The sequence below is a fragment of the Eubalaena glacialis genome, chromosome 17 (assembly GCF_028564815.1).
Source record: "Eubalaena glacialis isolate mEubGla1 chromosome 17, mEubGla1.1.hap2.+ XY, whole genome shotgun sequence".
Lineage (NCBI taxonomy): Eukaryota > Metazoa > Chordata > Mammalia > Artiodactyla > Balaenidae > Eubalaena > Eubalaena glacialis.
The window spans coordinates 8755496-8780916 of record NC_083732.1 but is presented as its reverse complement, the minus strand read 5'-3'; the positions used below and the strand labels follow the sequence as shown (position 1 = coordinate 8780916).

At 40.9% G+C, this 25421-nt stretch overlaps 1 protein-coding gene and 1 long non-coding RNA gene across 3 annotated transcripts in view; one reads left to right on the top strand and one right to left on the bottom strand.

The window, feature by feature from the left end:
• Positions 1–25421, bottom strand: part of CLVS1 (clavesin 1) — a 142796-nt gene that overhangs the window by 85755 nt on the left and 31620 nt on the right. The window contains exon 2 of the mRNA XM_061171940.1: positions 2437–2611. Coding sequence (XP_061027923.1) covers positions 2437–2611 — 175 coding nt within the window. The remainder of the gene's footprint in view (positions 1–2436; positions 2612–25421) is intronic.
• Positions 1–25421, top strand: part of LOC133077221 (uncharacterized) — a 63858-nt gene that overhangs the window by 27140 nt on the left and 11297 nt on the right. The window lies entirely within an intron of this gene.

The following is a 25421-nucleotide window of genomic DNA, read 5'->3' as shown; positions in this document are numbered from 1 at the left end:
ACCCATGTCAGTGGTGTTACGAAATTTATCTTGAACTTTCATGGCTGACAAGTGGAGACCTGTATGGGATCTTCCTTGGACCACAGTGTGACCACAAAGACATGAATTCTGCTAGTATCAGTTAGGACTTTTTTGAAATGCCAGAGCGGTTAATGGTTACACTGTGGATGGAAGCAATCCCTGCAGTGATAAAAGGTCCCTGGGAGAGCTGGTAGAGAGGTGACCATGGTGTCTGAATTCCCACAAAGCCTGAGAGAGGATAGCCTGGAGCGAGAAGTTGCCAGTGGCTGGCCAGAGCTGACCACCCACTGTAGGGCAAGAACCAAGCCAACAAGCTCGTTAGGACAGGGAGCCCATATCCCAGACAGAGGAGCTGCATCCAAGCTCAGCTTCTTCTAGGATCACTGGCTTCCTTCTCCTGGCAGGAGGGTCTGCACCTTTTTAAGAGTTCTTAGGTCTTCAGGGTCTGGGCAGGCAGAATTCACAGAAAAAGCTGCATCCCAATCCAGACAGCCTGATAGGCCTGATGCTTTCCCACAGTCAAGGGAGTTTACCTTGTTTAGCAACAGAGAGGTCCAGGCCATTGCTCTGTGAGGTGATGGGATGAAGTACTTTTTCTCCACTCTGACCCTGACCCCATGCATCTCCCCTTCACCCAGTAGAGGCTATTCTTTAACCAGAGCTACAGGATGTTGTGGAGTTCAACCCGGACCCTGGTACATGAAGAGAGAAGGCCCAGATAGGACTGGCTTTGCCCCACAAAAAGTCATCTAGTATTTCTTGTAAAAATATATTACAAACTTATGTACAGCTTTATGTTTTAAAACACATTTGCATGCATTAACTCAGTAAGACCCACATTAGCCTAGAGAAGTTGGCAGGGGACATGTTATATAATCCACACATTTCCAGAAATAAAAATTGGAACACAGGGTTGGAAAAAGTACATTTTTCTTCCTGATTTATGAAAAATCTTATAAATACATAGAATTTGAATCACAGCTACTTACACATGTAATGAATTATCTCTTTTTAGAAAGATAAAATTACATGAAGCTTGTACTACACCACAGAAAATCCTGGAGATATGGCCAGCATAATTATAGGGAATGAAATAAACCTTGCAGCTTACTTTAAATCTCCCTTTGATAAAAGCTTTAAGGAGAGAAAGATCAGATGTTCAGAGGCTTAGATGAGAGGACGCTGGAGAAAAAGAGAGCTAAGAGAAAGTGATTGACAGTAAAGGACAAACAAGTCTATGATTGAGATTTTTTTAAGGCAAGGCAGGATATTCTGTAGTCTAGAAATGCAAAAGCAAATTTTAAAATGTGCCCCCGATACACTGTGTGATGTAGCTCCCCAGGATAATGTGGCATTCTTGGAACAGTGTGTACTTGTTCCTCTTCTGAAATAGGAAACCCTTTCAACAAAATAAGTTCCATTCAATAAACGTGAGTTTATCAGAGGCCCTGTAAGTGCTGCATATTTGCTGGGGGCCACATGTGAATCAGCCACAGTTTAAGAAACAGGCCCATCAATTACTCATCACACTGGAGTATGATGGGTGATTGAAATGGGTTTCCCAGTCTTGTACTTTGAAGAGCTTGAGTACTGGCTGCTTGATCTGAGAATTAACAAATAGTTTGTGATCTATGTAGCTGCATGTAACTGCTGTCTGTTGGGTGTCAGTCTTCCTGCAAAATGAAGAATGGACTTGAGTTTTATCTATGCTGATTCTGAATCTTCCTGAACTATGCCTTTTCTTTTGTACAATGATAATGCATCACCAGGAAGCTAAGCAGCATTGCTTAGCTCTGAGTTTGCTACTTTTCATGGAATCACCGGTCCTTAAAAGTAGAAGGGACCCCAGGAACTGACTACCCTAACCTCTACACAGCACAAAAACCCCTTCCCCAAAGTCCTGACAACTGGTCATACAAACAGGAAGTAGAGTTCCATATGCTTCCTTTGCACTGAAATGATTTACTTTAGTACAAACACCTCAGCACGTTGCCTTCAGAGAAGCGAGCACCCACCGGGTATATTTTCTTGTGCAAAGATGCTTCCAGAAACCCTGGAAAGCTTCCATGCCACTGCAATATAAGGGCACACTCATAAAGTAGATGTTTTCTAGTTTTAATTCGTGTGAACTCTCACATGGATTTGGCTAAACATCTCCAAGTTTTATTCATAATCACAATGGTAGGTAATTTGTGCCCATGGTAACAGTAGTTTAGAGTTGTTAATGAAAATGGAGGCTAATATTTTTTAAAAAAATCATCTCAACTCAGGCTGGGGTAAAAATACGGAGTATTCACAGGTGGATTCTATCGAAATTTTCTTTTTCCATTCTCAAAGACAAACATTACTTGGGTTGCAATAAGAAAAGAGCTCACAGTCGCATACTATCTCGTATGGTACATTCATTGAACATACCTGCAACCCTTCAATGGCCAGTTTGAGGATTGATGGTGTCAGTTTGGAGGCTTGTTTGAAGGAAAAATTACTCCAGTCTATAATTAAAATGAAACCATTTATCTGAAGCTCCAGATCTTCAATAAGGACTTCCAATGACAGCAGGATGGCCCGGAGGATGTCTGTGAAGGAGTTCCTGCAGCCAAAGCAGAAAGGAGAGGCTGTGCATGAATATTAGCAGGTGATAGGACTTTGTGTTTGAAGCACTGGCCGCCTCACTCCTCTGCTCCGTGAGCCCAGCCTGCAGGGTAACACCAGTGTCCTGTACCCAAAGTGACGGAAAATACATTTGCTAAACTTAACAGGAACAATGCTTTGAGAATCACAGGATGGAACCTCCCTTTGATCTGACTGCACCAGAACCCCAAACTTTTCAAGGTGTCTCTCTTTTGTGTTTCCTTGGGTCTCTAGTCTCTGCTTCCACTACAGACCTGATTGCATTTCATTGAAATGCATCCCTTACTTGTCTCTCCCTCCTGGACCATAATCATAGTTGTGGCCCCAGTATCTAGCTCCTTAATGAATATTGCTGAAAAAATGAGGTAAGACCTTCATCAGAGGCACTTGTTTTGATTAAACCTCTTATTCCTTTTGTATGGTTAAAATCTTGCTCAAAGTGTAAAAACAACTGTGCAGTTGATGCTATTTTTTAGCCTCATTCATGAATAGAGAAAAATAAAGCAAGAAGAATAGCTTATTTTCATTGAAGGTTTGCAGAGTGTGATTCAGGAAGGAAATCGCTTGGAGTACAACAGTAACTATGACAACAGGTAGACCTGAATACAAACTAGAGTGACAGTTCTCTAGTGTTGTATGTGTTCTTCCACATCATATATTCCCAGTCACAAGTTGATTTTTGTTTTAAATAATTTTCAGACACGAAGAAATGATGGCATATTTTGCTAATTCTCCCAGCAAATTATTTGAGCTAAAAATTTAAGATCTTAAAGGATCTCTAAATTCTGTGGATGTCAAGTGATGGCAAAATCTGTTACTTCCTTCAGGCTATCATTACTATCAGAAGCTGTATCGTCTTGTGAAACCAGATGAAATGATCAGATTCCTGAGCATTTCAATCTGATTCAAATTATAACCAAATCTAATGATTCTAGATTGGAAATCAGAAAATATGTGATTAAATATGGGATTAACGTACAAATTACTATACATAAAATAGATTCACATCAAGGATTTACTGTACAGCACAAAGAATTATACTCAATATCTTGTAATAACCTATAATGGAATGTAATCTGCAAAGAAACCTAAAACTGTATCACTATGCTGTACTACCGAAACTAACACAATATTGTAAATCATCTATACTTCAATAAAACAAAACAAAACAAACAAAAAAACCAGTAAGAATTTACTGAATGGCTGTTATAAGCTCAGAGCTCTGTTTAATACTTGAAGTTATAGTATAGTATGTCATATTTCTACTTTCAAAGAGCCCTTAATTTAGTTGGGGTGGGGTAGGAGATTAGCAAAATGAGTTGAAAGGGATCGATAAAATTTGAGCAATCAGGAAGAGCTTACAGAGGCATGAAAGCTTGGGCTAAGCCTTGAAGGGTAAATAGGATTTTGGATAAGTGGGAAAAAAGAGTAAGACATTTCAGGAAAGAGGAGTGACACGTGAAAAATACAGATATTAGCCCATTCTGTTTCTGTACAGTTCTTCTTACTAAAAATGTCTTCCTTATATCAAGCAAAACTTTTCCTCCCCCAAATCCACCCACTGAGTATAGTTCTGCTACAAAGAAGAGAACCTTAGGTCTTCCTATACCACACACTAAATTATCTAAACATGGTGGACATGACGCCCTATATAATCTCTAGATACAAATATATATATATTAGTAACTTTAACCATTTCTCATAGGATGTGGTTTTTAATAATGTTCTCATCATTTTCTTTTACATATATTCTCTTCTAAATTTTAGAGATGACAAATTCCTATTAATGTAGGGTAAGTTTTCACTAGGGCTTTGAGTTTTGTTTTTGCATTCATAGCAAATCTAAAGACCCAGGTCTTTTTTAGAGATACAGCTTTGTATTGGGAAGAAACATTGATTTAAGTGGAGCGTGAGACCGAAGATTGTGAGCTTAGGCAATTCCAAAGGAAAATATGGAAATGCCCAATGGTAAACTACAAATGACCATTAGGGAATTAGAGAGTCTGATCCTGGATAAGCTTTCTTAGGAAGAATACACACATGGAGAGAATCAGGAAACTTAGAAAAGCTAAGCCTTATGTAAAGCTTACATACAGTTCTGAGGTTGAAGGAAGAAAGGTTAAGGAAATAAAAAGTGAGAGAATCATGATAGTAATGTGTTTTTTAAAAGGGGGGATAGTGTTTCAAGAAGGATATGATAGATTGCATTACTGACCCCAATTCTTCACTTATCTGAGCATCCACACACTAGCTATGTGTTGACCTCATTAATGAGAGTGTATTTCTTGCCCTTTGGCCATGTGACTTGCTTTAACTGATGGTATGTGACTGAAATGACAGTGTACCAATTCGGGGCCTAGCTCTTAGAGACATCAGATGTTACTTGTTCTCTTGCTTTCTGCTGTTGCCATGGAAAAGAATATGCCACAGCTAGACTGCTAGACTGAAGAGAAGGATGACTCCCCAGCCAGCCAGCTAGCAGATCTTTGAAAGAAGCAGAGCCACCCAGCTGACCCCAGCCTAGATAAACTCTAGCTGCCCCACAGATGTGTGAGCAACAGTAGATGATTGCTTTTTTAAGCCATTGAGTTTGGGGATGGTTTGTTATAAATTAATAGCTACCCAATACCAGAAGGTAGTTAACCAAGTCAAATGCAACAGAAAGATGAAGGAGAATAAGGGAGAAGAAAGGACTATTGTATTTGACAACAAGTAGATCTTTGGAGAATTTTGAGATAGCCCTTTTCGTTGAACAGTGAAGACAGACATCATTGATTATGAAGATCTTTAGCAAATCACTTAATTGCTACCGCATTTTACTCCTCTGTAAATGAGAGATAGCACCTCTTCCATCACATATCCACTTGTATTCACTCCCAAGAAAGAAACATTGACTCTTGGAAACCTGAAAACTATTTTATGCGTTTTCAAGACCAGAACCTTACTGATGGGTAGGCATTTGCAGTGAATGAAGTATTATACTTACGGGGTGATCCCAGGAGAAAAGTAAAATAATTTTGGAATTCACTGTAGTTTCCAAATGTTTGAATACTTCACTTTTCTAGAAGAACTAGAAAGTTGGGCAGCAAAAAGTTGAATGGAATGGGTCTCAAGTCATGAGGCTTACCCCTGTTGAGGGGTGTGACCACCCCCTATACCTTAGCTGATCATTAGCTTGAATTCCTTACTTCCTGGCTTCCTGGAAGCCTCTTAGTTAATTCTGAAATCACAGTGCATATTTCTATGCTAATTCTTCTGCATATAACAGCAAGAAGTCTGTTAATATTAGTAGTCAAAGCTCTTTTGGCCAGTTCTTGAAACCTCTTCACTTTACAATCAATATCATTGTGTTTACGACTGTTGCTTGGAGATTTTTAGGGTACTCCTTAAACCACAAACTAGTTGTGCAGATGGTTTGCCACCAATATCTATTTGCAGCAGGTGCAGAAACATTCTTTATCTGAGTATGCTTCTTTATCTCTTCATCCCATTTGGAGTTTCTTTCAAAGTTAATTACTAAAATAACCATAGCATGACTTTCACAGTTCCTACTTTGCCCCTTTTCTGATAACGTTGCCTAAGCCAACATGGAGAGGAATATGTGCTCCTTCTGCAACTCTTCTGATGCATTTTGGCCTCTAGACATGACAAGAACCCTCTTAGTAAAGTGGCAAAAGAGTCTATACTCAAGGGCTTGACATCCTGGCTCTGCCACTCAACAAGCATACAACTCTGTGTAGAAGACTGAAGTCCAACGTGGGGTGATTTCCTGTTTCTCCATGTAGAGGGCTGTTGCAGGGTTATGCAAAATTACATGTGCGAAGAAGCTTTGTGAATTGGAAAGTTCCTCCCAATAGGATAGGAGGCAGTATTTGTACTTGCATGGAATATAGAGATACCCCTCTTGGTTACACTGCTTTCATGGTGGTGATGGCAGCAGGACAATAGGAAATGTGCAAAACTCCACTGTGTTCTGTCCAGATGAACCTATTTTCTCCTCTTCTAGGGCTGAGGGTCTTTGGTAAGTGGTTTGGAATGGGAATTCGGGTGATATATTTTCCTAAATGGGTTCTAATAATTTGTATGTGAATCAGGTTTCAGCTGGATGGTCTCTGTTTGTCATTATGCATCTAGGCAAACAAATCTATATTTCTCAATGAGGTAATCAAGGAAAAGTAAAAAAAATAATTGTGTTCAGATAAGATTAGGACAAGGAAGATGCTAACAAAAATGGTTAGCTTTGCTGTGGTAGAATTAATATTTGCAAGACCTTAATCTTAAATGTATTACCCTGAATGTTAGCTGGAAAGTCAATTAGTTAATTACTTTTCTTAGCAGGGGTGGTCTCCCAGAGAACAGAAGCCTGGGATTTAACTCTGCCTCATATGGTTTGATGAAGCTCATATGATTAAGAGGAGTAAGAAAGAAAAGGAAGGAGAAAGCAGGGAAGAAAGGAAGGAGGAAGAGAAAAAGAGAGAAGAAAGAAAGAGAGAGAGAGGAAGGAAGGAAAGAAAGAAAAGAAAGAAAGCAAGAAAGAAAGAAAGGAGGAAAGAAAAAGGAAAAGAAAGAAAGAGAAGGAAAGGAAGGAAGGAGGAAAGAAAGAACGGAAGAAAAAAGGGGAAAGGGAGGGAGGAGGAAGGGAGGGAGGGAGCCCCAACTCACCTCCAACTCAAGCATTTGCGTATGGAGAACAGACCATAAAGGGTAATGTTCTTGTCTAAGAACAGGGCCCTGCTTTTGAACTAGTAGAGAGAAAATAGTGATGTAAATGGTGAAGACAGTATTCTCTCACTCAAGTAAAGTATGAAGATAAGAGACTGTTTCTTTAGACCAATGCTGACAGGCCTATCCATCTCAGGGTATAGACACAAGAATGCAAAGTATTCATATCCACCATTAAAAATGAAACTGAAACTAAAGTTTTCAAATTCCAATTTGCCAGGGTTTTTCCTTGTTTGTGTTTCTCTGGTGAGCAAGTGTATAAATCATCTGTGTGTGTGTGTGTGTGTATGTACACAAACAATGAATTCATCCTTTAGGGTTGCCTCCATTCAGGCTTTTTTATTTTAAATGAGAAGATGGTTTGAATAAATAAAACCAATATTTTATTACATTTGGTCCAAGTGCTTCTAAATTCTCCCAAGAATTGAAGAGAATGAAATTAACATCAAATGCTTCTATCTGCTCACTTAAACAGTTAATGAAATTTATCATCACTCAATGTTTTATTTTAAAAGTTTTGAAGTACCTAGAACCGGATGAGGAATCAGGAAGGCATTTATTCAAAGATATGACAAAATTTTACTTTGTGGAAGACACATAAGATAAAAGGATATTTTTTACTTTTCTGCTAGAAGATGGAAACCAGTAGAAGACATTAAAAAATACATACGTGGGAGGCAGTGAAGCATAGTCATTGAAAGCATAGGGTTTGGAGTTAGCAGACTCTGATTCAAATCTCAGCTGTTCTGTGTAAACTTAGCAAGTGAGTTTTATCTCTCTGTGGTTTAGTTTCCTCATCTGTAGAAAGAGGATCATAGCACCTACCTCCCTGGTAATGATAACATGAGCTAATGTACACAAAGTCATAGAGCAACTGACTTGTTCTATCCATAGAATGAGTTGATGGTCATGTTGGTTTTCATTATTACGTACGTGAACATGATATCAGGTGGAAAGTAATAGGAATTGCAGAGTGTTTGGGAGTTATAAGGCAAGGTCAGCCATGGCTGGGAGGTTTCAGAACATCTTCAGTTGGGCTGTGAAGAATGGGAAGCTTTGGATGCTGGACGTAGAAGGAAAAGGGCAGCAGGAGCCACATAAGCAGTAAGTTCTGAGAGTGTGGAGACCATTGTATTGGGAGCAGTGGCAAGTTTGCCAGTGCCATTGAGGCAAGTGTAAAGGAATGTAGAAATAAGGTTAGAACTGTGATCCGTCTTCATCCTGCTTGCTGGGAGAACTACTGGCTGTTTATGCAGAGTAAGGGAGCAACAGCAATTATGCTTTAGGAAGATTTGAACTGGTAACAGGGATTATGTGGATTGGAGTTAGGAGACTGGAGACACAGAGTCCAATTAAGAGGAGGCCATTGCAGTATAGTAAGTGAGAGCTGAATGGAAATGATAGAGAGATGAGAAGAACTATGAGGGCCAGTACCCAGGACTTAGTTACAGATTAGATGTGGATGTAAAGAGAGGAAGGTCAGAGATACTATTAAGGACAAAAGGAACTCTGCTGGGTAGGAAGTGAGTTAGAGGTGCTAGAGTTGTATCTAGTTCTTACACGGTAAGAATCAGCACCCAGGACAGCAACGCACAATATTAATATTAGTTATTAATATGACTTGACTTCGGGGCTGTCAAGGGGGTGCCTAGAAGTGCATGGTTGTGTGGGGTCTGCATCCCTGCCACTCAAGTGATGAAATATCTCCCTAAGTAGAAGCCATGTCTGCAGAAGAGAATATTTCCTGTTCTCTTTGCAAGAAGGGACCACTTGCCTCTCTAACCTAGACTGTGAGCTCCATCAGGGCTGGAAGTGTGTAGTATTTGTCTTTGAATCCCTGTAAATCACCAGTACCTATACATAGTAGATGCTGAATAAATGATTCTTAGTACAAGAATGAAGGCAAACATGTTAAACCAACCTGTTGGAAGCTTTGAAACACTGAAAATAGACAAAACCCACTCTGGGAGCACCAGTGGGTAAATTTTCTTCCTCTTTAATGCCTCTTTTGCTCATTGATAGGAGCAGTGATGGCAGATGTATGTCCTTAAGCCCTTTTTCCATCATGGCTCATATTTATAAAATAATATGCTACTAAGTACCATGTATACAAGAATTGGAAAGAAAACCAGGCTTTAAGATTAATTTGGGGGACTTCCCTGGTGGCTCAGTGGTTAAGAACCCGCCTGCCAATGCAGGGGACACGGGTTCTATCCCTGGTCCGGGAACATCCCACATGCCGAGGAGCAACTAAGCCCGTGCACCACAACTACTGAGTTTGTGCTCTAGAGCCCGCGAGCCACAACTACTGAGCCCGCGTGCCTAGAGCCCGTGCTCCACAAGGGAAGCCACCACAATGAGAAGCCCGCGCGCCGCAACAAAGAGTAGCTGCCACTCACCGCAACTAGAGAAAGCCCACGCTCAGCAACGAAGGCCCAACACAGCCAAAAATAAATACATAAAATAAATAAATTTATTTTAAAAAAAGGATTAATTTTGGTTTAGGAGAGGGCCATGGCTGTATTCACATAAGGTTAGTGTGGGCAGTAAGAAGATTACAATCTAGAACAGTTAATAATAAATGCTAGATGGATGTCTACAGATAGGAAGGCTGGTATACCACAAGATTCTTAGCCCATTGGGAAAGAACTGGTCCCAAAACACCACTTTAAGACAGCCGAAACGCACGCAAGGAAGAGGTTTATTTCATTAGCCCTGTAGGTGGGGATTGGGCCAGGGTCTATAGGGAGCAGCAGACAGAAGAAAATAAACACCCCGATGGAAGTGAGCTATGGGCGTTCCATCTATTACTAAATGGCTATGACACATTAATTTCATGCTTATCTATTCTGGTAACTCTTTGGCTGAGGAGCTTCAGAAAAGTACAAACTAGGAAGAGTCTCAAGAATGCAAAAAAAACACTTAAGACTAGACACGGAGCTATGATCATATCAGCCTAACTGGGGTCACACACAGCAAGATCTCCTCTGACATGGGTGAATGAATATGAATGGCCACATTACTCTTACTTACAATGGAATTCAACTGATATTTATAGATCTTGCGTGGAGTTCATGGTAGTGTACTAGCCACGGCTTGAAATGGAATATTCTTTCCTCCAAGTCTGTCTGGGTCTTATAGCCATAAAATCATTTTCAGGATAAGACATTGGACAATAAGATGAGGAGGCATTTTAGGAAAACATACATCCCATGGTACTACACTGCTTTGAATGATTTTGCCCTCCTGAGGTCCTTGCCTCTGAGTGATAGGCTGCAATCACTCTTGCAATCAAGAGATTCCTTTCTGAAATCGCAAACTGTGTGCAAGACAGTTTGAACTAAATAGTGCATTAGCAAAACAACTCTATAGATGTTACCTTTCATGGAAGGCATACCTGTGACTTGAGTTGGAAGTATGCAGCATCTCATAATTTTAATTAATTCATGAAATTGCCCATCTCCAATGAAAACGCCAAACCTCTGTACTTAATGAAGAGATCAATGTATTCTGGCAGGATAGCAAGATCTTAAAACCAAGAGAAGTCCCAAGGCTCTAAAATTAGTTGCCTGTAACTAGGAGTCTCAACCCTGAAAAATATGGGTAATTCACATCAGAAGCTTTAATAGAGACTGATTGAATTCAGAGTCTGCAATCTGATTGAAGTTTTCAAAGTTGGTTTATCCTTTCCCCTTTTGAAAATTCTAGCCTTCTTAATCATAAACTACTTAACCAGCAGCAAGCAATCAAATGTATGCACGATTAAAAGGAGAGAGCCACAAGGAAATCATTACATAATGGAAAGAAAAAGCTTATTTTCATAGATGATATATTCAGGAGAGCTTTATAATCTACTCTGATAGAAATACAACTTGTTAGCTGGTTTCCAGATAGGCATCGTCTATCTGGCTATCACCCTTTAGCTGTTTCATCTTCCTCAAGACACCTCAAGGTTATTGGATTCTCAGAGAGAGAAAGATATAAGGCTCCCATGACCATCCCAGCTATCAGGCTCAGGAAGCCCTTTACCACTGTTTATACTGTCTCTGAGCTTTGGCACCACTGAGGCTAGTCTGACAGGAGGACTTTTTGGTCTTGATCAACTCCTATAATGCTTGTGATGGTTCACAAATTGCAATAATGACAAGCAGTTTGATCATCCTTCTGAAACTAAGATAAATATATTTCATGCCCAGAAGGAACAAGCCGTTTGCAAACCCCACGTACTTTTCTTCCAGAACTGAACATGTGCTTCACTTCAGCAGAAAAATCCCCTTTGGAGGTTTCAGAAGACAGGTTGGACCTTGGGTGCTCTGCCTATAATAGTTACCTGGCAGGACCAGACATGTCAGAATAGAGATGTGGGAATTTCTAGAATTCTCCTAGAAGAGGTTCCACATGCACATTCCCTGGGCCCCAACCCAGCCCAATTCAAGTGGTGGGTTATGGAGATGAAAGAGTGGCAATGCCCTCTCCCTGCACCCTCTTCCCAAACCAGTGGCCTGGAAGCTCCCATGAACTCACTTACGGACCCCCAGTCAAAACACAAGCTCATATTTTTACCCTGCTTATTTTGGGAATCAGAATCAAAACAAAAGGTAACTCTTGAAACGTTCATGAAAAAAATAAACATAGGCTCTACATAGTTCATTTAACAACAACAACAAAACCAACGCAGGGTGTGGTTGACTTTTCCTAGCTGAGGGAGTGTGCTTAGAGGGTTAATTTTGCCCCTTAAGGTAACTTTACTTATGGAAGGTCAGATGCCTCTGTAGGGAATCATTTTATGGAGGTGGTTAAAGACAACATTGGTTTCTTTTACTTAATTACATCACAGATTATCACTTGGCAATTCTCTAAGCAATTAGAGCCAGTGGTTATTATTTATTGCTGCCACTTAACAGTAGCTGCACTGCAGGAGATACTGTAAAACATCAACATACATTTATCTTCAACATAAGTCCAAAATATGCTACTCTGAATAGCAGAACAGAATTTGGAAAATGTATTACATATGTATAGAGGCACAATTTATATATTTTAAATCTATTTCTCACACAAAGAGAAAATACAACATTTTAGGACTTGGAATTTTGCTGTAGGAGGATTTCATTGCCTATATTTATCCTAACAAAATCTCAGAGATTGTAAAGGACGCCTTAGAAAGATCAGCAGTTTAATTTCCAAAGAGGAAAAAATTTAAATGCTCAGGCTCTGGAAAGTTTTGTCTCAAAATTTCCCTCTTGCTTTGATCCTCATCTGCTACAAACTGGTGGGTTATTACCCATTCCTCTTCTATTAGTCAAGGCACAAGGAGGGTATTTCTAGTTCTGGCTCGTAAGAACATTCCCAGAGGAAAGAGCTGGAATTTTCAGTCTCTTTCACCCACATTCAGGAATATGGGATGGTACTTACCCACCCACTTAATTCTCTGGACTCTGGAGGGAGGGAGAATGGATTAAGACGAGGTTGGTTCTTCCAGAATGGATTTACAATTCAAATAGAATGAAGCAGTAGAGAGCTACAAGGAATCCTGGTGATTACAAGGTGATTTTCAGCAGAAAATCCCCTCGCCAATTTGGGGGACATCTGGTTATGTGTATGGGAGGGAGTCATTGCTGGTTTTTACAGTATTTGGAGAATGCTGCCCGCATTTATTGAGCAGAGGCCATTGATGCTAAATATCCTGCAGTGTGCAGTACAGGCCCCAGAATAAGATCCCCGTCCCCAATGCCAGGAACTTCTTTATCTTCAATGGTGACGGTCAGATCCAGAGATGCTCAGTGAAACCTCATGAGCAGTTGGTTACACAGTCGTAAGAGGGTTCCTGACCCCTGGGTCCAGTATGCCTGTCACAGCTCTGAGACTCACAGAACATTCGAACGAAGAAATACTGGCTCAGTGGGAGGCTGCGCAGTGCGTGGAATCCAGAATTTCTTGCTGCTTCTCTTGCACTTTCTTCCTCCGTGCCTAGACTCTTCTTTCCCTTCTCCTCACCAAGCTCTTTCTCACTCTTTAAGCCTTGAGTCAAATGATACTTTGTTAGGAAGACTTTCCTGCCACAGGAAGTGGTAGAGTATTGACAAAAAGCCCCACCTTGACCAAACTTTAGTCAGGCTCCTCTGAGTGTTTTCTTCATCCAGGCCTCCTCCTTGGTCCACATCCTTGGCCTGCAGAGCCCAGTTTTCGCAAAAGATCCTGCTAAGCCAGGATTTGAGAATACTGACAATATTGAGAAATTTGACAATATTGAGAATCTCCCCACCTTTAATATCTTAAACCAAGTTTCTCCCCGCCCCCCCATCCTTGGCATCTAACCAAATTCCTCTTAGGAATTTTCCATCCACTCCCTCTCCCTGCCCGTCAGCTATAAATCTCCACTTGTCCCTTGTCAAACACTCTCTCCTATTACAACAGTCTTGACCCCTATATGCCTGTATATACGCAATACAGGCAGACCTCATGTTATTGAACTTTGCTTTATTGCACTTCACGGACACTGCGGTTTTTACAAATCGAAGGTTTGTGGCAACCCTGCACCAAGCACGTCTGTCAGTGCCGTTTTTCCAACAACATTTGCTCACTTTGTATCTCTGTGTCTTTTGGTAATTCTCACAATATTTCAAGCGTTTTCATTATTACTATGTTTGTTATGATGATCTGTGATCAGTGATTTGTAATGTTACTATTTTCATTGTTTTAGGGCACCACAAATCGCACCCATATAATAACTTAATGGATAAAAGTCTGTGTTCTGACTGCTCCACTGAGTGGCTCTTCCACTGTCTGTCTGTCTCCCTCTCCTCGGGCCTCCCTGTTCCTTGAGACACAACGATATTGAAATTAGGTCAATAACCAATAACCAAACAATGGCTTCTAAGTGCTCAAGTAAGAGTCGTATGTCTCTCACTTTAAATCAAAAGCTAGATATAATTAAGCTTAGTGAGGAAGGCATGTTGAAAGCCAAGACAGGCCAAAACTTAGGCCTGTTACACCATTTAGCTAAGTTGCCAATGCAAAGGAAATGTTCTTGGAGAAAATTAAAAGTGCTACTCTAGTGAACATATGAATGATTTAAAAAAAAAATGAAACAGCCTAATGGCTGATATGGAGAAAGTTTTAGGGGTCTGGTTAGAAGGTCAAACCAGCCACAACATTCCCTTAAGCCAAAGCCTAAGCCAGAGCAAGGCCTCAGCTTTCTTCAATTCTGTGAAGGCTGAGAGAGGAGAGAAAGCTGCAGAAGAAAAGTTTGAAGCTAGCAGAGGCTGGTTTATGACGTTTAAGGAAAGAAGCCATGTCCTTAACATCAAAGTGCAAGGTGAAGCAGCAGGTGCTGATGTAGAAGTTGCAGCAAGTTATCCAGATCTAGCTCAGATAATTAATAATCTTTATAATAATATAATGATGGATACCTTTCATTATATATTTGTCCAAACCCATAGAATGTACAACACCAAGAATGAACCATAATGTTAACTATGGACTTTGGGTGATTATGATGTGTTAGTGTAGGTTCATCAGTTGTAACAAACGTACCATTCTGATGAGAGATGTTGATAATTGGGAGGCTACATGTTTGGGAGCAGGGGGTGTATGGGAAATCTCTGTACTTTCCTCTCCATTATACTGTGAATCTAAAACTACGCTTAAAAAAAACAAATAAAAATGTACATTTTATTAAGAGCAACTACAAAAGAAAATGACTCGTAAGTTCTTCTGTTTGTTAGGATGGACACTAAAATCCACATGCCCAGTGTACCCTAAGCTCATAGCTTTTAGATCACTTCCATTGCATTGTTCTTCCTGCATTACTCGGGCAGCCTCTCTCCTGGGATACTCAGACCTTGAGAGGGGAGATGGGTTTTCAGTTCTCTGCTCCTGAAGCTGGGCTTTAAGGGCAAACACACCCGTCGGCACAAATCTTCATAATCATGTTCAGCTTTATATCCTGGAAGGGGAATGATGGTGTCATGCCTGGAATTCTGATCAAATTTGGGACTTATCCTTGGATAAGACGTACTGGTCGGGCAGCTCACAGCACTAGGAGCAAATTGGCTAAAACTTGGCCTGACAGGCTTTGGAAAAAGATACAGAAGAAAGTCAAATATGACTAAATCTTGATAACAGAAAGGCTAAAGAGGCTTGCACATGGTATACAATATAATGGTATATTGATTTGACTCGCTAGACATGACTAGCTTCAGAAGGGAGGTAGGTGACGGGCGAACAAGGAACATTCTTCAAATAGTTAAAGAATACTTTCTCTCCTTCCTTCTCTCTTTGTTGGATCCAGAAGAAGAGAGAAATTTCTTAAATTACTGTTTGAAAGATTCATGTTGAAAGAAAAAATGTGCTGGCAATAGGGATTGTTCATTATGTGAATGGATTATTGAGAGATTTAGAATCAACTTCTCTGCTGACCTTAAGATATACAGAATTTTAGAACTGTTTCAAAGCCTTCATCTTTATACATGAGAAAAAAAAACGAGGCCCAGAAGACACAGCTAACAAATATCAGTGCCAAGATTTGAACTTCAGTGTTTGAATATCACAGTGGGAGGGCACCTGAAAGACCATGCCATCCCCACGTGGCCAGCGGGGTTTGTTTTCCACCAACTTTTTACTAAGAAAATGTCCTGGCAAACAAAAAAGTAGAAAGAATACCACAGTAATACACCCATCATTTGATTCAACAATTGTCAACATTTTGCATAGTTGCTTTATCTATCCTATGCGTATGTATGCATACGTGTGTGGACAGCTAAAAGCAAGTGGAAAGTCCCATACATCAATTTTTTTAAATGATTTCCATGTTACTTGCCCTGTAGAATGTCCTACACTTTTGTTTTCTTGTTATGACATTTAATTTGTTCTTTTTAAACTGGAAAGAGGTCCACGGGCTTGGTGAGATTCCGGTTAGATATTTCTGGAGAGACTATGTTGTAGGATGATGTGCCAGTAGGCTCGAATTCATTGCCGATTCTGACTTACTGATGGGTGCCGCAAGTGCTCTTATTGAGAAAGAGTCAAACGCTACACGGAAGCTCAGCAGGAACTGGTGCCAAGATGGACTTACTGGTATCGAGGGGGTGGGAACAACTTTATATTTATGAAGAAGAGGGAGGAAGTGAGTATTTTTTCAGTTGAGATAATTGTAGACTCACATGCCGTTTTAGTCATTTGTGTGTGTGTGTGTGTGTCTATATATGTGCATTTAGTTCTGTGTAGTTTTATCAGACATACAGGTTGGTGTGTTCATCATCTCAGTCAAGATGCTGAACAGATGCATCACAGCAAGGGCCCTACATGCTGCCCTGATCACTCCTCCCTAAACCGTGGCAACCACTAAACTGTCCTTTGTTTCTAAAATTTTGTCACTTCAAAAGTATTATAATAAATGGAACATTATGGTGTATAACCTTTGGGGACTCTCTTTTTTCATTCAGCATAATTACCTGGAGTTTCATCCAAGTGGCTGCATTTATAGCTTATTCCTTTTATTTCTGAGTAATATTCAATGGTATAGATTTGCCGCCATTTGTTAAACCTTTTGAAGGATATCTGAGCTGATTCTAGTTTTTGGCTATTGCAGATAAAGCTGCTCTGAGCATTTGTGTATAGGCTTTTATGTGAATATCAGTTTTATTTCTCTGAGACTAATGCCCATGAGTCTAATTTCTGGGTTGTATGGTAATTGCATGCATAGTTTTTTTAAAAAGAACTGTCAAACTGTTTCCCAGAAATGCTCTACTGTTTTAGGTTCCCACTAGCAATATTGATGAGTCAGTTTCTCTTTATTCTTCCCAGTATTTGATGTTGTCACTGTTTTTATTTTAGCCGTTCTAATAGGTGTGTAGTGTTATCTCATATCTCTTATTTTAGTGGCTAAAACTTCCAATACTATATTAAATAAAAGAGGTGAGAGTGGACATTGTTGCCTTATTTCCAATCTTAGGGAGAAAGCATTCAGTCTTTTACCCTTAAGTATAATGTTAGCTGTAGGTTTTCTGTAGATGCTCTTTACCAAGTTGAAGTAATTCCCCTTTATTCCTAAATTGCTGAGTTTTCTTAAGACTAAAATAATCATAAATGAGTACTGAATTTTGTCAAAGTTTTTTCTGTGTCAATTGATATAATAGTAGGATTTTTCTTCTTCAGCTTGTTGATGTGGTGAATTGTACTGATTGAATTTTGATTGTTGAACTAGCCTTGTATATTTGGAATAAATCCTGCTTGGTCATTGTGTATAATTCTATATATCATGGGATTCAGTTTGATACATTTTTTGATGATTTTTGATTCTAAGTTCGTGAAAGGTATTAATCTATAGTTTTCCTTTTCTCTACTGTCTTGGTCTGGTTTTTTTTTTAATTAATTTATTTATATTTATATGTATTTTCGGCTGCGTTGGGTCTTCGCTGCTGCGCGGGCTTTCTCTAGTTGTGGCGAGCGGGGGCTACTCTTCGTTGCGGTGCGCGGGCTTCTCATTGCGGTGGCTTCTCTTGTTGCGGAGCACGGGCTCTAGGTGTGCGGGCTTCAGTAGTTGCAGCACACGGGCTCAGTAGTTGTGGCTCACGGGCTCTAGAGCGCAGGCTCAGTAGTTGTGGCGCACATGCTTAGTTGCTCCGCGGCATGTGGGATCTTCCCAGACCAGGGATAGAACCTGTGTCCCCTGCACTGGCAGGCGGATTCTTAACCACTGTGCCACCAGGGAAGTCCTTGATCTGGTTTTGTATCAGGGTAATATTGGCCTCATAAAATGAATTGGGAAATGGTTCCTCCTTTTCTTTTTTCTGGAAGAGATTATGTAAACTTGGTGTTAATTATTCTTTAAATGTTAGGTAAGATTCTCCAGTGGAACCATCTGGACCTGGAGGACTCTTTTTCAGGAGAATTTTAATTACAAATTCAATTACTTTAAAGGTTATGGGGCTATTCAGATTATCTATTTCATATTGATTGAGTTTTGTTACTTTGTAGTTTTGGAGGAATTGCTCCATTTTTTCTGAGTTGTTGAATTTATGAGAATAAAGTTGTTCATAGTAGTCCTTTATTTCCTTTTTTAAGGCTGTAGGATCTGTAGTGATATCACCATTTCATTCCTGATATTGGTGATTTGTGTCTTCTCTTTTTAAAATTTTTGTCAGTCTTGCTAGAGGTTTATAATTTTTATTGATTTTTTTGGAAGAACCAACTTTTTGCATTGATTTTCTCTTTATTTTCCTACTTTCAATTTCAAGGATTTCCACTCTTTACTATTACCTTTTTCTGACTGCTTTGGGTTTATTTCATTCTTCTCTGTTCTAGTTTCTTAAGGCTGAAATTTAAGTTTATGATTTGAGCTCTTTCCTCATGTCTAATAGCAGCATCTCAGGCTATAAGTTAACGCTCTCAGCACTGTTTTATCTGCATTCCACATATGTGGATGCGTTGTCTTTTCATTTTCATTTAATTGTATATACTTTAAAAAATTTCCTTTCAGACTTCCTCTTTGACCCATGGGTTATTTAGAAGTGTGCTGTTTAATTTCCATGCTTTTGAAGATTTTCTAGTTGTCTTTCTGTTTCTGTCTTATTTCAGCAGTGGAAGAATGCCATGCTTCTTCCTTCTGCCTCCATGGTCAGATGAAAAATCCACTGTCACTTGAATTAGTGTTCCTGTATATGTAATGGGTCTCTGGCTGCTTTCAAGATTTTTTCTTTGTCTTTAGTTTACAAATATTTTATAATGATGTGTCTCAATTTGTTTTATTCTGTTTGAAATTCATGTAGCTTATTGGATCTGTAGGTTTGTAGTTTTCACCAAATTTAGGAAGTTTTCAGTCATCGTTCTTCAAATACTCTTTCAGACCACTCTCTTCTCGCCCTCTGGAACTCCGATCATACAAATATATGATTTTATGATATTGTCCCCCAGATCCCTGAGTCTCTGTTCAATTTTTTTCAGTCTATCTTCTATCTGTTGAGATTGGCTAAATTCTATTTATCTGTCCTCAAGTTCACTGACTCTATCCTTTTTCTCCATTCTACTATTGAGACTATCCAGCAAAGTTTTTAAATTTTCTTTTATTATATTTTTCAGTTCCATAATTTCCACTTGGTTCTTTTTTATAACTTCTATTCTTTTGCTGAGACTTTCTATTTTTTCATGATGCACAGCTCACCTTATGTCACTGGAGAGAGTATTGTTAGATCCCGGGGGGAGGAATGAGGCCACCTGGGCTGCCTTCTGTTGCTAAGTTGGATGCCAGGAAACATTGACCCTGGGTCACTTTCTTCCATGGGTAAGGATGTAAGATACCCCAGGGCTATGCTGTTTTCCAGTTCTGGGGTCTTAAACCAGTTTACCTTCTCCTTGCCACCTTCCAGCAAGGTTGTCTGGTTGTCTTCAGTGCTATTTCCAGGGATTATAGCTATGGTTAGTGTAGAGGAGCAAGGAGAAGCCCATCTATATCATTTTGTCTGGAAGAGAAGTCAGAAGAGACTGGTTTTTAAGGCTTTTTCTTCCCAGAGCAGGGGTTCTTAATCTGAAGTTATGTTTTGTGCCTTTGTATGCATCTGTCTTTCTCTGTAACCTGGAGTTTTCTTTTGTGTATCAAAGGAAAACACAGTGAAAAGTGTCAGGCCTTGCTCTCAGAGTGGCATCATTTCCAGACACACCAGCTCTGCCCAGATGGTGGTTTCCATGAAAGGGCTCAGCTGGGCTCTTGGCCGCCCTTGCCTCCCCTACTCCAGAAAACCAGAGCCTCAGCGCTGTGTATTTGTCAGAACCTCACAGTTAGGTAGCCTCTAGAATAGAAGCTCTACAAGGGTAGCATCTCCATGCATTTTGCTCACTGTTGTATCCTCAGAGCCTAGAGCAGTGCCTGGTATCGAGAAGTTATTCCGTAAACATCTGTGTGAATAACACTTGGACTGGAGCTAAAGTAGCCTGAGAACACCCCACAGGCCCAGAACCTCCTGCTGAGCCCAGGGTCGCTCCCTTACACCCCTTTATGGGGAAGGGAGATTGTTCAATATGGGGTGAAGGCCTCATGGAGAAGACCCTATTTGATTTAGACCTTCCTGGGATGCCCTGACAATGTGGAATTCCTTGGAGGAGTCCAGACCTGAGCAAGTAGAGAGGAAGGACAAGATTCAGCATATACCCCATAACGTGACTTACTATGACAAGCCATGGTGCCAATTACATCTTTCTGGGACAGATGAGGACATGCATTTATTCCCTACCAACTTCCTCATGCATCCCAAGCTTTTCTAGAAATCTCCATCAGCCCCCCACAGCAGCCCACCAGGCAAGCAGCACACCATCTCTATTCAGCTGCACAAGCAGAGAGAAGTGAGGAAGCCTGCATAAGAAAGGGCCAGATGCCCCTGTAACTCTGCTACCATCACGACCATGTGGGTGACAGGGAATCACACAGTTAACTAAAGGCTTCCCCGCAGCTTCATTTCCTCTGCTAAACATGGTAATTGCTTTGCTCATTTTTGCTTTACCTTTGATTTCAATTGATATAAACAAAAACGTAGTGATATAAGGGGGAGGAGAAGAATATGCATTTTCTAAGCTGTCTGGGGGTTGACGATTGTTTGAATGTGTGTGTACTTTAAACAAGATGGTAGATTACACCATTAGCTTATCTTCAGAGTAATAAAAACTACCATTCAGGAACCAAAAGTCTTCTAATGGTTTATTGAAATGGTTCCCTCTTGCAATGCATTATCACCGTGCTTTACAATAAGGAGAAAAGTATGTTGCAGTACAACATCAGATAATGCCACGGTACACAGGCTTGCAAGAGAAATAGCTCACTTGGGAAATAGAGGAAGTGAAGAAAACGCACCGAGTGCAAGGTGCTAACCAGAACTCTGGTAAATGAAGTAAGCAGTGACCCCCGTGGGACCCCCGATTCTCCTCCACGGTCAGAAACACTGAGGAGGAGGGTGAGTAGAGAGGAGCCACAGTTTAATGCGTTTTGGTTAATTGAATACCCTCACAGACTTATTAATCTATGCAGCAGGCAAAATTAAACCTTTCTTACAACACTTCTTGCATGGCAAAGAGACCAGGTGCCTCAATGATGCCATTCAGGGATTATTTGGATGGGGCTTAAAAAAAGCAGGCAGTGTAGTGCCACACCTGTGTTGTGTTTGGAAAGTGCTAGAAGGCCAGGAAGTGCTTGATGTAACTACCTAGACTGATCCTTCACCAACTGGTGATTCCTGCCCTGTGAAACTTTAATGTATGGAGGCTAATTCTGTATTTATATTTTTTTCTCTTTGGAATTTTCAAACGAGAAACGTTTGGGAGTTTGGAATCAGGTACACTAGAATTGCAAATCATTTCAAATTGTTTTTTACTGACTCCAAGCGGCAGATCAAGAAGGTTCTGAGCGCTCAGATGGGGGATCAAACAGAAAGAACAAAAAACTTCCTGGCCTGTGTTCTGAGCCATCTGACAACCCCAGTTCCGTCTTTGTATTGCTTCCTATCTCAGGCGCTATCCCAGACACAGGTTCACATGCAGAAATCTGAGAGGCATCCTTGAGCCCAGCCTTCTCCCCTGCCTCTCACTCATTCCCAGGCAGTCACAGAACCCTGTTGATTTCACCTCCCAGTAACTTTGCCGTCTGTCCAGGTCACCTTATCTCCACCACCACCTTGCTCCTCCAGTCACCTTCATCTCTGCAGGAAATAGCCTTGGAACTGGCCTCTGCTGCTTTCACTCTTACCACCCTCTAATCCGTTCTCAGCCCAACAGGCAGAGGAAATCTTTTTAAGAGACAAACCTTATTCTACCGATCCTTTCCTTAAAACTCTCAATGGCCTCCTCCTGCTGTGTCTCAGGATGACCTACCAGCCTCTGTGTGGCTTTATCTCGCCCCTGCTCCACATCAGTGCATGTAAGTTGGGGCTCATTCTTGGTGCTGCTGCAGCCCCCTTTTGTGACCTGTGCCCCCTTGGAGTTAGTTGTGCAACAACTCCAAGTGTGCGTACATTTAACAAGAGAAGAAAGCACCGCTATAGGAGTGAGTACCACTCTCCACCCAAGCTGTAACTCTCCCGCTGACTAGCCGCCTTAAGTTCCCTGAATATACTATGCCTTTTGCCACCTGAGGACATTTGCACAGACTCTGCTGTTGATATGGGATGCTAACCTTGGCTCTTTCCAATCTCCTTTCAAATATCTGCCCCAGAGCAGATCAGGGGCACTTCCTTTCCATTCCTTAGAATCCCGTTCTTCTCTCCTGAACACGTATCACACTTGTGCTTAAAAAATTAGATGGGACATTATTCGTGTGATAAACTGTTTCACAACTGTTTCTGCCATTAGAACAGAAGCCCCATGAGTACAGGACTGACATCTGTCATGCTCATGACACTGTGCCTTGCTCAGGGCAGGAACTCAAGGTTTGTCAAATGAACAAATTACCTGGGAGAAATACCTGCTTCCCGGTTTACAAGGAAACCTCAGGGGAGCAAAATCTTGAAGGTTTGCTAGTGAGAAAGGGATGACAAATGGAAATTAATTGCATGCTGCCTTTTTACTAATTAGAGGCATATAAAAGGTTATCATTAGTGTTTGGTAGGAGTCCTATTATATCTTAGTGAGCACAGGCATATTCACACAGGCTTTAAGGGTCTCTGAAAGACTCCCATCCTTGATTTTTCTTTGACTATTTAGTTTGCTCATCTGTGTCCTCTACATATCCATGCGGAGACTGCTTAGGGCTGTGGTTTCAGCCCTGGCTTCACTGCTGGGGAGTTTTTCCAAAATACTGGTGGCCTTGCCCCATGCCCAGAGACTCTGATATAATCATCTGGGGGCAGGTTCCAGGTAGCCTGAGTCAAGAAACACAGACTGAGTTCCATTCCATACTTAACTTCCATAAGTTATTCCATAACTTCAGCAAAATGCCCTATGAAGGTACATTGGAAGTTCTTTCATTTTTAAATAAATGTTCCTTAAGATTTGATGGACACAATTTTACCTTAAGCCATTGGACCAATGTGCTTTTTTATGAAGTATATCACCACAGAGTTAAGTGTGCTCTCTCTTCATTGTCTAAAATAACCAAGAATAGATATGGGTTTAGGGCAGTGGAGTCAGTCACTCTTGAGCTGATTTTGGCTGAGTTTCCTGAAATACCTGCCCTACAACCCAAGCTCAGGGCCCTCCCCGGCCCTGCCCCCCGTGACCCTGCCAGCCTCCAGATCCAATTTCTCCAGCACCTGCTGCCACCATCCACAGCCCTCCCCAGCTCAGGAACAAGGCTTTTCACTCACTTTTCTTCTTCTCTACCTCTCCCTTTCCTTCTGTCTCTCTTCTTTTCCTCCTTTTCCCATTTTCTGCTTCCATTCTGTTTTAGTCAAAGCTGGGCCTTTGAAAGACCTGTTCTTTTCCTGTAACAGCTGAAAAATATCTGCACGTGCCATCAAGCCAGACACACACCCAGAGGCAACTAACCGGGAAGAGAGAAAAGAGCTGGCACAGTATTCTAGAGAACGTCTAGTCCTCCAAATGTACGGGAGAGTTTCCTTCTCACCCGGGGCTACAAGCATTGCTTCTGAACCCTGAACGCCCCTTGCTTTTAGAAGAGGGCGTCCCACATGCTCTGTGATCTTTCTGAGCGACCCTCAGCCTGTGAAAGCATCTAGTGTGGGGAACTCGTATGACGGTCTTGAACAATGCAATGTCAGCCTAGTCTGTGCTTTGAGAATAAAAATGCAAATGGGATTTTATAAGTAATTTTCATAAAGGTAATTGTCAATAATGGGAAAAATACAATTACAAGAACTATAATAGAGGAAAATGTGGTTGATAAGTGTACAGGTCACGTGGTCATGAGAAACAAAGTTGAACTTGCTTCCTCTTGGCTCTCGTGGATATGCTGGCAGGTGCATTACTCTTCTGTAGCAATGCACTCTTTAATATAGGTTAATAAAGGGATTTGTTTTTATTAAAAACCTTCAATATGATAGTTTAGAAAACTACCACTAAAGAGACTCTACACAGCAGCAGACGAGCTGCTCTGAGCCAACAAAATACACATTTGCCTTTGGTAACAGTGGGTCACATGGACGTAATTTTCCATATCCATTCCCTGTGGTACTTTTTCACTCTCTCTAGGATAGCACTTTTTCTTAGGTAGTTCAGACCCCGAACGGTATGCCTTTTGCAAAACCTCAATTTAAGCAGGAGGAAAAAATGAATACTTACCAAAGAAGTATGTCTTATAGCTAAAAAGTCAAGGCAAATATTGGAACCAAGGAAAAAATTAGAGCTGGTTCCTTCAACAAGGGGAAGAGTGTCTCAGATCCTATTGGATATTCATTCATTCATTCATTTATGGAGCACCCATGTCTATGGCCCGATGCTCAATTCTAGAACAGCTGAGATAGAAGGCCAGCTTGCACATACTCCATCCAGTCTGTACTGCAAGATGCCAGAATTGGGGGCAGGGGGTTGAGCAGGTTTCTACGGGGTCATAGAGGAGATAGAGGTTATCCGGCAGAGCTAGGCTGCTCATTTCCTGGAGAGGGAGTCTAGCCCTACCACAGTGTGCTGAGCGCCGTGCCCTGTCTGGTCCTGCTGACTTAAAGAGAGATTAAGCTTGCACTGTACTCGGGATGGTCCCCTTGTGGCCACAGTGGTTAATGGTGGGAGCTCTGGAGCCAGACAGCAGGGTATGAATGTTGCATCTGAACTTAACCAGCTTGACCTGGCCAAGTTTGTTACTGTTTTTTAATTTCTCTGCGACTCAAGTTCCTTGTCTGTATAATCAAAATGAGAGTGCCAAATTCATAGGATTTTGGTGACAGAATTAACTTTGAAAAGATGCACAAAAGATCACTCATTTTTTTAGCAAAGGGTAACTGAATTCTGTGTGCCTTGCACTGTGCCGGATGCAGGGGCAACAGAAGTGAAGGCAGCACAGCTTTGGTTTTCAAGCTTACCGTTCAGGGAGAGACCAAGAGGAAAACCAAGCAGTAGATCTCGCGTGATAAATGCAGTGGTGAACAGGATGCCAAGCAAGGCAGACAGGT